Source organism: Anolis sagrei, chromosome 7 (genome assembly GCF_037176765.1).
Source record: "Anolis sagrei isolate rAnoSag1 chromosome 7, rAnoSag1.mat, whole genome shotgun sequence".
Taxonomy (NCBI): domain Eukaryota; kingdom Metazoa; phylum Chordata; class Lepidosauria; order Squamata; family Dactyloidae; genus Anolis; species Anolis sagrei.
This window is the reverse complement of record NC_090027.1, coordinates 2,861,359-2,875,207: the sequence shown is the minus strand read 5'-3', so window position 1 is coordinate 2,875,207 and position 13,849 is coordinate 2,861,359. Positions and strand designations below refer to the sequence as shown.

The 13,849-nt window shown below is 45.7% G+C and overlaps 1 protein-coding gene across 1 annotated transcript in view; it reads right to left on the bottom strand.

Annotated features, from left to right (window-relative positions):
• Positions 1-13,849, bottom strand: part of ADAM9 (ADAM metallopeptidase domain 9) — a 106,130-nt gene that overhangs the window by 37,011 nt on the left and 55,270 nt on the right. The window contains exons 7-10 of the mRNA XM_067470646.1: positions 8,016-8,081; positions 6,287-6,358; positions 4,327-4,496; positions 522-603 (exon numbers count right to left, since the gene is read on the bottom strand). Of these exons, the coding sequence (XP_067326747.1) occupies positions 522-603; positions 4,327-4,496; positions 6,287-6,358; positions 8,016-8,081 (390 nt within the window). The remainder of the gene's footprint in view (positions 1-521; positions 604-4,326; positions 4,497-6,286; positions 6,359-8,015; positions 8,082-13,849) is intronic.

Sequence of the window (13,849 nt, the reverse complement as noted above, 5' to 3'; positions counted from 1 at the left end):
AAGGCTTTCATGGCTGGAATCACTAGGTTCTTGTGGGTTTTTTCGGGCTATAGAGCCATGTTCTAGAGGCATTTCTCCTGACGTTTCGCCTGCATCTATGGCAAGCATCCTCAGAGGTGTGAGGTCTGCTGGACCCATTTTTCCTACTTCCAGCAGACCTCACACCTCTGAGGATGCTTGCCATAGATGCAGGCGAAACGTCAGGAGAAATGCCTCTAGAACATGGCTCTATATTCTATGTTTTGTTTTGCACTTGTTGCATTTTGCATCTCACACCTTGAGTGTTTTGTGACCCACCTCAAATTTCTCTGGGAGATGGTGGTGGGATATAAATAAAAGATCCAGAGCTGTTCCAATACATTGCGATGTCTGGGTGCTAAATTCGTAAATATGGTAATTACTACATAACGTTACCATGTATTGAATTGCTTTTTCTGTCAAATTTGTTGTAAAAGATGGGGTTGAACATCACAACCTGGCATGCATAATTCTGAACTTTGCTCAAAGGCATGATATCTTACCACGTTAATCCCTCCGGCGTTGCTCTTGGAACAGATCGTTCCCACGTAGGCCATTCCTGCAACGTCGCCAAATCCTTTTGTCCTAAATTAAATACAAAATATTCCTAATTGTGGGTGTCTAATTAATCATTGGCAGGAAGCACACGTTGATTCTCTGTCTTAAACTATTGCAAGCAAAGAGAGGCAAGTTATGTCATTTTGAAGACTAGAGAAAAATAGAAGTCCTTGTCAAAAAGCAACCTGAAGACGCAGGTTCGCAGCTTGGGAGTGATCCTGGACTCACCGCTGAGCCTGGAACCCCAGGTCTCAGCGGTGGCTGGGAGAGCTTTTGCGCAATTAAAACTTGTGCACCAGTTGCGCCCGTACCTCGGGAAGTCTGATCTGGCCACAGTGGTCCATGCTCTTGTTACATCCCGAATAGACTACTGCAATGCGCTCTACGTGGGGTTGCCCTTGAAGACTGTTTGGAAACTTTGACTAGTCCAGCGAGCGGCAGCCAGATTGCTCACCGGAGCGACATACAGGGAGCATACCACCCCCCTGCTGTGCCAGCTCCACTGGCTGCCGATTCAGTTCCAAGCACAATTCAAGGTGCTGGTTTTGACCTACAAAACCCTGTACGGTTCCGGTCCAGTGTATCTGTCCGAACGTATCTCCCTCTACGTCCCACCCCGGAGTCTAAGATCATCTGGGGAGGCCCTGCTATCGACCCCACCACTGTCACAAGTGAGGCTGGTGGGGACGAGGAGCAGGGCTTTCTCAGTGGTGGCCCCTCACCTGTGGAACTCACTCCTGGGGGAAATCAGGGCATCATCATCCCTCCTCGCCTTTAGGAGAAGGGTGAAGACTTGGTTATGGGACCAGGTCTTTGGGCACTCCGGCAACTAAATCAGACAACCAGGCGAGTAAGACCAGCAGGATTGATGAAGTGGAACGTAAAACTAGATCTATGAGTAGCGAACGCTGACCATGTAAGAGGAGAAATTGGGTTTGTATTTGGTTTTATTGATTTTATTGATTTTATGGGTATAATGTATATTTGTTGTTAACTGTGTATTGATGTAATTCTGTGTTTGATTGTTTTTATGATGCAGGCATCAAATTGTGCCTTTCCTTTTGTAAGCCGCCCTGAGTCCCCTTCGGGGTGAGAAGGGCGGGGTAAAAGAACCCCAAATAAATAAATAAACAGGGCTTTTGCTTTCTCTCTTCCAAATAAAATATATTAAAGAGGAAGACCCCAGCAACGAAGAGCAGGAAAACAGGTGCAAAACACCCACAAAGTGAGTTTCAAAATAAAAATAACCTAGGCAAGAAAATTTTGAGAACTACCATGTCAGGCTACACAGAGAAGACATTGAAATCCACATGAAGCCTGTGGACAATATCAACAGGAAGGAGGAAACCATGAACATAAACGCAATCTGGCTACCAGTATTTAAAAAAAACCCTCTAAAATCAGGACAGTAAAGAAAGAACATCCGTACAAACTTCAAACTCTCAAACTTCTGCACAGTGGCCCTTATTTCTCCTCATGCCAGGAAGGGAATGCTCAAGATCCTGCAAGGAGGAAGACTCCAGCAATACATGGAGTGAGAGTTGCCAGATGTTCAAGCTGGGTTTAGAAAAGGCAGAGGAACCAGAGACCAGATTGCCAATGTCCGGATGCTGGAGAATGGAGAAAGGCCGGGAGTCTCAGAAAAAGATCTATTTCTGTTTTATTGACTCTTCTAAAGCCTTTGACTGTGTGGATCATAATCAATGGTGGCAAGTTCTTGGTGGGATGGGCATCCCAAGCCCCCTTCCCTCTCTCCTGAGGGATCTGTACAAGGACCAAGGAGCAACAGTCAGAACTGACCACGGAACAGGAGACGGGTTCAAGATTGGGAAAGGCGTCCGGCAAGGCTGCATCCTCTCACCCAACCTTTTTAATGTGTATGCAGAACACATCATGCGAGGATGTGCGGGGCTGGATGAATGCAAAGCTGGGGTGAAAATTGCCGGAAGAAACATTAACAACCTCAGATATGCAGATGACACCACTCTGATGGCCGAAAGCGAGGAGGAGCTGAGGAGCCTTCTAATCAAGGGGAAAGAAGAAAGCGCAAAAGCCGGGTTGCAGCTAAACGTCAAAAAAACCAAGATGATGGCAACAAGAATGATTGACAACTGGGAAATAGAGGGAGAAACCGTGGAGGCCGTGACAGGGTTTGTATTTCTAGGTGCAAAGATGAGTGCAGATGCAGACTGTGGCCAGGAAATCAGAAGACGCTTCCTTCTTGGGAGGAGAGCAAGGTCCAGTCTCGATAAAATAGTCAAGAGTAGAGACATCAGACTGGCAACCAAGATCCATTGCCTAGTCCAAGCCATGGGATTCCCCATAGTAGTCACCTACGGATGTGAGAGCTGGACCTTCGGGAAGGCTGAGCCAAGGAAGAGAGGCGCTTTTGAGCTGTGGTGTTGGAGGAAAGTGCTGAGAGTGCCTTGGACTGCGAGAAGATCCAACCAGTCCATCCTCCAGGAAAGAAAGCCCGGCTGCTCATTGGAGGGAAAGATACTAGAGACAAAGTTGAAGTCCTTTGGCCACATCATGAGGAGACAGGAAAGCCTAGAGAAGGGAATGATGCTGGGGAAAGTGGAAGGCAAAAGGAAGAGGGGCCGACCAAGGGCAAGATGGATGGATGGCATCCTTGAAGTGACTGGACTGACCTTGAAGGAGCTGGGGGTGGTGACAGTCGACAGGGAGCTCTGGCGTGGGCTGGTCCATGAGGTCACAAAGAGTCGAATGAACAACAACAAAGAAAGAACAACAGTCACAAAACAGGGGAATTCCAGAGAAGAAACAATCAGAGTCAGCTAATCATCTATCAACAAAGAATTCCCCCTGGCAGGAAGCAGTCAAGCCTTGAAGCTGCAAGCTATTCAATGCTAATCAAGGTGGCCAACTGCAACATTTACACTTGGCTCCAACAGGCAAGAGTTCTTTCTCCCACCCTGGACATCATTCCACAGATATATAAACCTCACTTGCCTCGTTTCCAACAGACCTCACAAGCTCTGAGGATGCCTGCCATAGATGTGGGTGAAACGTCAGGAGAGAATACTTCTGGAACATGGCCAGACAGCCTGGAAAACCCACAGCAACTCAAATGAAAAACGTGGATTGCTATAGAAATTAGCCTGGTATTCCAATACCGTTACGTGTTAAAAAGGTAAAGTAAAGGTAGTCCCCTGACATCAAGTCCAGTCATGTCTGACTCTGGGGTGTGGTGCTCATCTCCATTTCTAAGCCGAAGAGCCAGCGTTGTCCGTAGACACCTCCAAGGTCATGTGGCAGGCATGACTGCATGGAGCGCCGTTACCTTCCCGCCGGAGCGGTACCTATTGATCTACTCATATTTGCATGTTTTTGAACTGCTAGGTTGGCAGAAGCTAGGGCTGACAGCGGAAGCTCACGCCGCTCCCCGGAATCGAACCTGCGACCTTTCGATCAACAAGCTCAGCAGCTCAGTGCTTTAACCCACTGCGCCACTGCGTTATGTGTTAGTATGATTTATTATGAGAGTCCCAGGCTCCAAGTGTTTTTATTTATTTGTGCTTTTGCTGTTGTCTTTAAAAATGCAAAATTATTCTCGAGTTTGGAGAGACAGCTACAAAACTACAACTCCTTGAACCGCCATAGCATTGAGCCATGGCAGTTCAAGAGAGATCAAACTGCATGTAGTCTACAGAGTCAACGGTATGGTTGTATGAATACAACAACATAGTCCTTTTATGGGGAATGTATGGAAAAGGAAGAGGACCTTACATTACAAGCTGTGCGCTGTCATGCCGCCTGCGCAAGATGAGGTCCCGCTCTCGCCATTGCACAAAGTTGGCAAGAACGTCGGCGGCACCTCCTTCGAGGCTGATCTTGTTCTGAAAAGTCCAGATCTCCAAGCCGACCAACACAATGCGGATGTTCAGCGTAGCATACATCTGAGGAGACAGAGAGACGCAAGCAATACAGGATGGAATGAGCCACTGTTGGGAAAATATTCCTTCAATCAGCACTGCCTTCACACCCCCACCCCAATTTGCAATGGGCACAGCCAGAGGCGGCCCTAGGTGATTTTCAATGGTAAGCAAACAGTATTTTGCCCCCCCCCCAACCAATCAGTGACATATATTTTCTGTTTGCATCAATAGGAGCATAGTGTCCAGATCTAAGGAAGTCATGCTCCCCATGCTCTATTCTGCTTTGGTTAGACCACACCTGGAATATTGTGTCCAATTCTGGGCACCACAATCCAAGAGAGATATTGACAAGCTGGAATGTGTCCAGAGGAGGGCGACTAAAATGATCAAGGGTCTGGAGAACAAGGCCTATGAGGAGCGGCTTAGGGAACTGGGCATGTTTAGCCTGAAGAAGAGAAGGCTGAGAGGAGATAGGATAGCCATGAATAAATATGTGAGAGGAAGCCACAGGGAGGAGGAGGGAGCAAGCTTGTTTTCTGCTTCCTTGGAGACTAGGACGCGGAACAATGGTTTCAAACTACAAGAGAGGAGATTCCATCTGAACATGAGGAAGAACTTCCTGACTGTGAGAGCCGTTCAGCAGTGGAACTCTCTGCCCCGGAGTGTGGTGGAGGCTCCTTCTTTGGAAGCTTTTAAGCAGAGGCTGGATGGCCATCTGCCAGGGGTGATTTGAATGCAATATTCCTGCTTCTTGGCAGAATGGGGTTGGACTGGATGGCCCAAGAGGTCTCTTCCAACTCTTTGATTCTATGATTCTATGATTCTATTCTATGTGGGAGTTCTGTGTGCCATATTTGGTTCAATTCCTCATTGGTGGAGTTCAGAATGCTCTTTGATTGTAGGAGAACTATAAATCCCAGCAACTACAACTCACAAGTGACAATATTATTATTTTTTTCGAGTGATGATCACTCCTCGGGTTAGTAGGTGTCCTGTGGCCAAATTTGGCAGCAATTTGTCCAGTGGTTTTTGAGTTATGTTAATCCCACAAACGAACTTTATATTTTGATTGTAGGAGAACTATACATCCCAGTAACTACTAGGGCTGGGCAACCACGGAAAAATGTTTCTAAACTCGATTCGTTTTTAGGGGGGTTTTGCATTTCGATTTTTAAAAGAATTCCGAAAATTTTCTTTAAAAAAGTTCGAAATTTACGAAATTTCGGAAATTACGAAACAATTACGAATCAATTACGAATCGATTCGTTAATGGCGGGCGCGACCGCGCCATACGCTAAAAAACCCTCCAAATGGGACAGGGGGGACTTCTGAAGCTTCCCTCTCCCTCTGTTGTTGACTGTTGGTGCGATAATTATATATTTTTTTCACTGATAAAACAAACAACAACTATAAAACTTGCACCAGACATGCGGAAATAATAACGAAACGATTTCGAAACAATTACGAAACGAATTGAAAAATTCGTTTCGTTTTTTAGTTGCTCCTGAATGGTTCAATATCGCTTCGTTATAAAAAAAAATAATGAATTAATAACGAATTACGAAATTAACGAACAAAACCGCCCAGCCCTAGTAACTACCACTTGAATATGTCAAGGTCTATTTTCCCCCAAGAGCGCCCCTGGGCATAATCAACTATACTTCAAAGGCTTACTTTGCGTATGGGTTGAGCCGCCCCTGGGCACAGCTCCCCTAAGGGATTGATGCCCACCTCGAAAGCAATTAATTCAATAAGTGTCCCCCATAAGTCCAAAATATCTCTCAAAGGCACTCCTCTGAAGCTTCACTTACGCCATCCAGGTAGTTGGCCAAATGCATCATTTCTTCTCTGATGGCAGTTTTGTTCTCACCTAACAGCATGTACTGCGAGAGAAGGAATATTTTAGAGAGGGAAAGAAAAAAGTTTCTGTTTTTTAGATACATGCCACATTTTGTACTTGCATTTCAAAGCAGGGTAAAAACAACATGTCCAAGAAGATAAGCTTTTTACATTGATCACAACTGCCGCCAGAATTGTCTTTGCAAGAGAATGGAAGCAAGAATTAAATCCACCGATAGAAGAGTGGATAGGAAAAATTAGGGAAATTATGGACATGGATGAATTGACTTTGTTGTTGTTCATTCGTTCCGTCGTCTCCGACTCTCCATGACCTCATGGACCAGCCCACGCCAGAGCTCCCTGTCGGCCGTCACCACCCCCAGCTCCTTCAAGGTCAGTCCAGTCACTTCAAGGATGCCGTCCATCCATCTTGCCCTTGGTCGGCCCCTCTTCCTTTTGCCTTCCACCTTCCCCAGCATCATTCCCTTCTCTAGGCTTTGCTGTCTCCTCCTGACGTGGCCAAAGGACTTCCACTTTGTCTCTAGTCTCCTTCCCTCCAATGAGCAGCCGGGCTTTCTTTCCTGGAGGTTTGCTCAGCCTTCCCGAAGGTCCAACTCCCAAGGTCAAGGTCAATGCCCACCAAACCCTTCTAGTGTTTTACGTTGGTCATGGGAGTCCTGTGTGCCACATTTGATTCAATTCCATCATTGGTGGAGTTCAGAATGCTCTTTGATTGTAGGAGAACTATACATCCCAGTAACTACAACTCACAAGTGACAATATTATTATTTTTTCGAGTGATGATCACTCCTCGGGTTAGTAGGTGTCTTGTGGCCAAATTTGGCAGCAATTTGTCCAGTGGTTTTTGAGTTATGTTAATCCCACAAACTAACTTTACATTTTTATTTATATAGACTAACTGTATCTGCCATGCTTTGTTGTGGCCAACCTTCCCTCTTTCCTTCCTTCCTTCCTTCCTTCCTTCCTTCCTTCCTTCCTTCCTTCCTTCCTTCCTTCCTTCCCTCCCTCCCTCCTTCCTTCCTGTCTTTCCTTCTCTTCTTCCTTCTTTCTCTATCTCTTTCCTTCCTTCCCTCTTTTTCTTTCTCTTCTGCTCTCTTTTCTTCCTTCTCTTTCCTTCCCTCTCTCTTTCTCTACATCTTCCCCCTTCCTTCGCTCCCTTTCCTTCCTTCTTTCCCTTTTTTCTTTCCTTCTCCCCTTTTTCCTTTTCTAACTTTCCTTCCTTTCCCTTTTTCTTTCCCTCCCTCTTTCTCTCCTTTCTTCCTTCTCTCCTTCTCTCCTTCCTTCCTTCCTTCCTTCCTTCCTTCCTTCCTTCCTTCCTTCCTTCCTTCTCTCTTTTCTTCCATGCTTCCTTCTACCTTTCCTTCCTTCTTTCCCTCCCTCTTTCTCTCCTTTCTTCCTTCTCTCTTTGCTTCCATGCTTCCTTCTCCCTTTCCTTCTTTCTTTCCCTCCCTCTTTCTTCCCTTTTTTCTGTAATGTCTTTTACCTTTTCATCATTTAGTTTTTGCGGGGCTTTTAAAGTCCCTTCTACTGTGTTTTTTAGTGTTTTTTTTTGAGTGACGGACATACATCGGGCTGTTAGGTGTCTTGTATCCAAGTTTGGTATCAATTCGTCCAGTGGTTTTTGAGTTCTGTTAATCCCACAAACGAACATGACATTTTTATTTAGATAGATTATATTACCCTTTCCTTGTCCACAACGATGAAGAGCTCCACGTATCTCGTCTGCAGGAGGAGGCCCCTTTTGTTCTGCAACGAAAACCAGGGAGAAAAGTTACAACGAACCACATCTCCTCCCTGATTCCTATGTTCAAAACAGGATGATATCATTGTAGTCCACATTCCTCTTTGTTGAATTTCGCTTCTGGGACCGACCCACACCCAAAAGGGAGAGAGAACATTCCGACCCAAAGCCAACCCTTCTTTTTCCTGTTCATCTCCTCCTTTTGTGCAAGAGCAACATTTTGGCTGGAACAGTACTTTCCAATCCGACCAAACATAACAAGGACTCCAAAGGAAGAACAGAAGTGAACGAAATGAAAAATAGTCCAGGATCATTCTTTTCCTTTATATTCTTTGTTTAGGAGATTTATGCACCCAACCTTTCCCATTTAATACAGTTTCCAAGGTATGTAGCAGTAAGAAAGGAATGTCAAGTTGGTTTGTTGTAGGTTTTTTCGGGCTGTATGGCCATGGTCTAGAGGCATTCTCTCCTGACGTTTCGCCTGCACTTTGGCAAGCATCCTCAGAGGTAGTGAGGATGCTTACCAAAGTGCAGGCGAAACATCAGGAGAGAATGCCTCTAGACCAGTGTTTCTCAACCTGGGAGTCGGGACCCCTGAGGGGGTCGCGAAGGGGTGTCAGAGGGGTCGCCAAAGACCATCGGAAAACACAATATTTCATGTTAGTCATGGGGGTTCTGTGTGGGAAGTTTGGCCCAATTCTATCATTGGTGGGATTCAGAACGCTCCTTGATTGTAGGTGAACTATAAATCCCAGTATCTACAACTCCCAAATGTCAAGATCTATTTTCCCCAAACCCCATCAGTGTTCACATTTGGGCATATTGAGTATCCATGCCAAGTTTGGTCCAGATCCATCATTGTTTGAGCCCACAGTGCTCTCAGGATGTAGGCGAACTACAACTCCCAAACTCAAGGTCAGTACCCACCAAACCCTTCCAGTATTTTCTGTTGATCATGGGAGTTCTCTGTGTCAACTTTGGTTCAATTCCATTGTTGGTGGGGTTCAGAATGCTCTTTGTTTAGATGTTAACTACAAATCCCAGGAAGTACAACTCCCAAATGACAAAATCAATCCCCCCACCAGTATTCAAATTTGGCCATACTGGATATTTGTGCCAAATTTGCTCCAGTGAATGAAAATACATCCTGCAGATCATTATTTACATGGCGATTCATAATGTTAGGGTTATGGTTGGGGTTCACCACAACATGAGGAACGGTATTAAGAGGTCGCAGCATTAGGAAGGTTGAGAACCACTGCCCTAGACCATGGCCATACAGCCCGAAAATAACCTACAACAAACCAGTGATTCCGGCCATGAAAGCCTTCGACAATATCAAGTTATTACATTCGGTAGCCCTGTTTGCCAAAACTGCTGCAAGCATTTTAGCATCACTATTTATTTTTCTTTAAAGCAGTGGTTCTCAACCTGGGGGTCGGGACCCCAAGGGAGGTCGCGAGGGGGTGTCAGAGGGGTAGCCAAAGACCATCAGAAAGCACAGTATTTTCTGTTGGTCATGGGCATTCTGTGCGGGAAGCTTGGCCCAATTCTATCATTGATGAGGTTCAGAATATTCTTTAATTGTAGGTGAACTATACATCCCAGCAACAACAATTCCGAAATGTCAAGGTGTATTTCCCCCAGACTCTACTAGTGTTCACATTTGGGCATATTGAGTATTTGTGCCAAGTTTGGTCCAGATACAACATTGTTTGAGACCCCAGTGCTCTCAGAAGGTAAGTGAACTACAACTCCAAAACTCAAGGTCAGTGCTCACTAAACCCTTCCAGAATTTTCTCTTAGTGATGGGAGTTCCGTGTGCCAAGTTTGGTTCAATTCTATCACTGGTGGAGTCCAGAATGCTCATTGATTGTAGGTGAGCTATAAATCCCAGCAACTACAACTCCCAAATGTCAAGGTCTATTTCCCCCAAACTCTACTAGTGTTCACATTTGGGCATATTGAGTATTTGTGCCAAGTTTGGTCCAGATACATCATTGTTTGAGACCCCAGTGCTCTCAGAAAGTAAGTGAACTACAACTCCAAAACTCAAGGTCAGTGCTCACTAAACCCTTCCAGAATTTTCTCTTAGTGATGGGAGTTCCGTGTGCCAAGTTTGGTTCAATTCTATCACTGGTGGAGTCCAGAATGCTCATTGATTGTAGGTGAGCTATAAATCCCAGCAACTACAACTCCCAAATGTCAAGGTCTATTTCCCCCAAACTCTACTAGTGTTCACATTTGGGCATATTGAGCATTTGTGCCAAGTTTGGTCCAGATCCATCATTGTTTGAGACCCCAGTGCTCTCAGAATGTAGGTGAACTACAACTCCCAAACTCAAGGTCAATGCCCACCAAATCCTTCTAGTATTTTCTGTTGATCATGGGAGAACTGTGTGCCAAGTTTGGTTCAATTCCATAGTTGGTGGGGTTCAGAATGCTCTTTGATTGTAGGTGAACTATAAATCCCAGCAACTACAACTCCCAAATGTCAAGGTCTATTTCCCCCAAACTCTACTAGTGTTCACATTTGGGCATATTGAGCATTTGTGCCAAGTTTGGTCCAGATCCATCATTGTTTGAGACCCCAGTGCTCTCTGGATGTAGGTGAACTACAACTCCCAAACTCAAGGTCAATGCCCACCAAACCCTTCCAGTATTTTCTGTTGGTCATGGGAGTTCTGTGTGCCAAGTTTGGTTCAATTCCATCATTGGTGGAGTCCAGAATGCTCACTGATTGTAGGTGAACTATAAATCCCAGCAACTACAACTCCCAAATGACAAAATCAACCACCCCCCCCCCCCCCCCCACAACCCCACCAGTATTCAAATTTGGGCATATTGGGTATTTGTGCCAAATTTGGTCCAGTGAATGAAAATACATCCTGCATATCAGATATTCATATGATGATACATAACAGTTGCAAAATTACAGTTATGAAGTAGCAATGGAAATAATGTTATGGTTGGGGGGTCAACACAGTATGAGGAACTGTATTAAGGGGTCGCGGCATTAGGAAGGTTGAGAAACACTGCTTTAAAGGTTGGTTTGCAAGTTTTCAGTCCAGAATGCTGCTGGAACATGGCCATACAGTCTGAAAAACTCACAGCAACCCAGGAATGAATTTACTATTTTGGTCCAGTTTGGGAGAGATCCTGGACTCATCCCTGAGCCTGGAAACCCAGGTCTCAGCAGTGGCCAGGGGAGCTTTTGCACAATTAAAACTTGTGCGCCAACTGCACCCGTATCTTGGGAAGTTGGATTTGGCCATGGTAGTCCACGCTCTCGTTACATCCCGAATAGATTACTGCAATGCACTCTATGTAGGGCTTCCCCTGAAGACTGTTCGGAAGCTCCAACTAGTCCAACATTCGGCAGCCAGGTTGCTCACCTGGCACAATGCCCTTGCTACGCCAGCTCCACTGGCTGTCTATTAGCTTCCAAGCACAATTCCAAGTACTGGTGTCGGCCTATAAAGCCCTGAATGATTCTGGCCCACTTTACTTGCCTGAACGTATCTCTCGCTACGTATCTTGGGAAGTCTGACTTGGCCACGGTAGTCCACGCTCTGGTTACATCCCGTTTAGACTACTGCAACGCTCTCTACGTGGGGTTGCCTATGAAGACTGCTCGGAAGCTACAAATGGTCCAACGATCGGCAGCCAGGTTGTTAACAGGAGCGGCACTCAGGGAGCACACCACTCCTCTGTTGCGCCAGCTCCACTGGCTGCCAACCTGCTACCGGGCACAATTCAAAGTGCTGGCTTTAGCCTTTAAAGCCCTAAACGGTTCTGGCCCGGCCTATCTGTCCGAACGCATCACCCCCTATGAACCAGTTAGGACATTAAGATCGTCCGGGGAGGCCCTGCTCTCGATCCCGCCAGCCTCACAAGCACGCCTAGCGGGGACGAGAGACAGGGCCTTCTCAGTGGTGGCCCCTCGGCTGTGGAACGCCCTTCCCGCAGACATTAGATCGGCCCCCTCCCTGCTGGCGTTCAGGAGAAGAGTAAAGACTCTTTGGCTCTTTGAACAGGCGTTTAATTAAGCAGGGCAATTGATCTTGGAACTTAGAATAATGGACGAGGGGATCGGATTATGACTTTACTGATGAGACGTGATGGATTAGTTATTTAGATGTATAGATGTTATATTGATGTACTGTTGTATTGCTATATCGATGTAGTTGCTTTAGTACTGTTTTAAATGCTAATGTGTGCACTTTGTATATCGTCCTGGCTGTAAACCGCACTGAGTCGCCTACGGGCTGAGAGAGAGCGGTATACAAGTAAAGTAAATAAATAAATAAATAAAATCCACCTAGGACTCTAAGATCATCCGGGGAGGCCCTGCTCGCAATTGTGTCTGGTGGGGAGAAGGGACAGGGCCTTTTCTGTGGTGGCCCCTTGGCTGTGGAACTCCCTCCCAAGTGAAATTAGATCTGCTCCATCTCTCCTGACCTTGCAAACACAAGTGAAATCCTGACTGTGGGATCAGGTCTTTGCAGACTAGGCTGACCTGCTGGCAAAGCGACGGCTTTATTTATTTATTATTTATTTAAAACTCTACCTCTGCAGAGGGACTCAGACCGGCTAACAGCAAAGATTCAATGCTAACACTGAAAATCTAAAACATAATATACAACATTAAGTTACCAATTACATTACATAAACTACATAAAATTACTTAAAAGCCGTTCACCAGGATAAAATCGTGTCCAACTCCGTCCGTGACGATGTGTAAATTTTATTCCTTTCGTTATGTGTAGTTTGGACAGTGGTTTAGGGATGGTAAGTATGGGAGATTATGTTTTGTGGGAGATGGTAGCTGAGTTGCCATAGCAACGGGGGCGGAGCCAACTATCACTTCATGGCGCAGCTTTTTGAAAGTGGCAGTCTGTGGCCGGTGAGCTACAGGAAGGGACTGATTTCTCTAGTGGGAGAAACAGGGAATTAGTCAGTGGCCGGAGAGCTACTGAGAGAACACTGAATCTCTTAGTGGAGATTCAGGGAATCAATTGGTGACCAAAGTGGTTGCAGAGAAGGACCCGGTACAGGGGGTTGTTGATTCTGAATGAAGAATCAAGGTTTGGCTGGGTTTAAGCCTGTTGTGCCAGGTGTGAAACCTTATGAAGTGTTTGCTTGAGTTTACTCATGAAACCTTTCCAATGTATCCATCAAGATTTGTGCCTCTTTTGAAGAAACAGTTAAACTTATTATACTGCTGTTAAAATAAACTTGTTACTGTTCTCCTCAAGTCTTGCCTGATACAGTTTCTTCTAAGTTGAACAGCCTGCAATACTAAAGTCAGCCAGAAACAGTCCCTATATAAAATAGTTCCTAGGCTGATATTGATCGTTGCCCGGCTTCCCTCATAGATTAGGTGGCAGTGGGTGTTTTACCACTTGCACCTTCACATTTGGTGACATTCGGTGGCATTAAAACGGTCTTCTTCACAATTGGTGGCAGCAGTTTAACGACCCCTTTACAAGACCATATATTGTGATCAGTACCATTAGTCAATTGCCGTTCTCAGACATCATTCCACAAAAGCTTTGTTTGCACAGCCAGGTTTTCACTAGCTTCCTAAAGGTCAGGAGAGAGGAGGTGGATCTAATTTCATTTGGGAGAGAATTCCATAGCCGAGGGGACACCCCAGAAAAGGCCCCGTCTCTCGTCCCCACCAGACGTGCCTGCGAAGATGGCGGGACCGAGAGCAGGGCCTCTTATGGACTTGATGGAGTGTTTTTAGGATGCTGATGTTGTGGCTCAA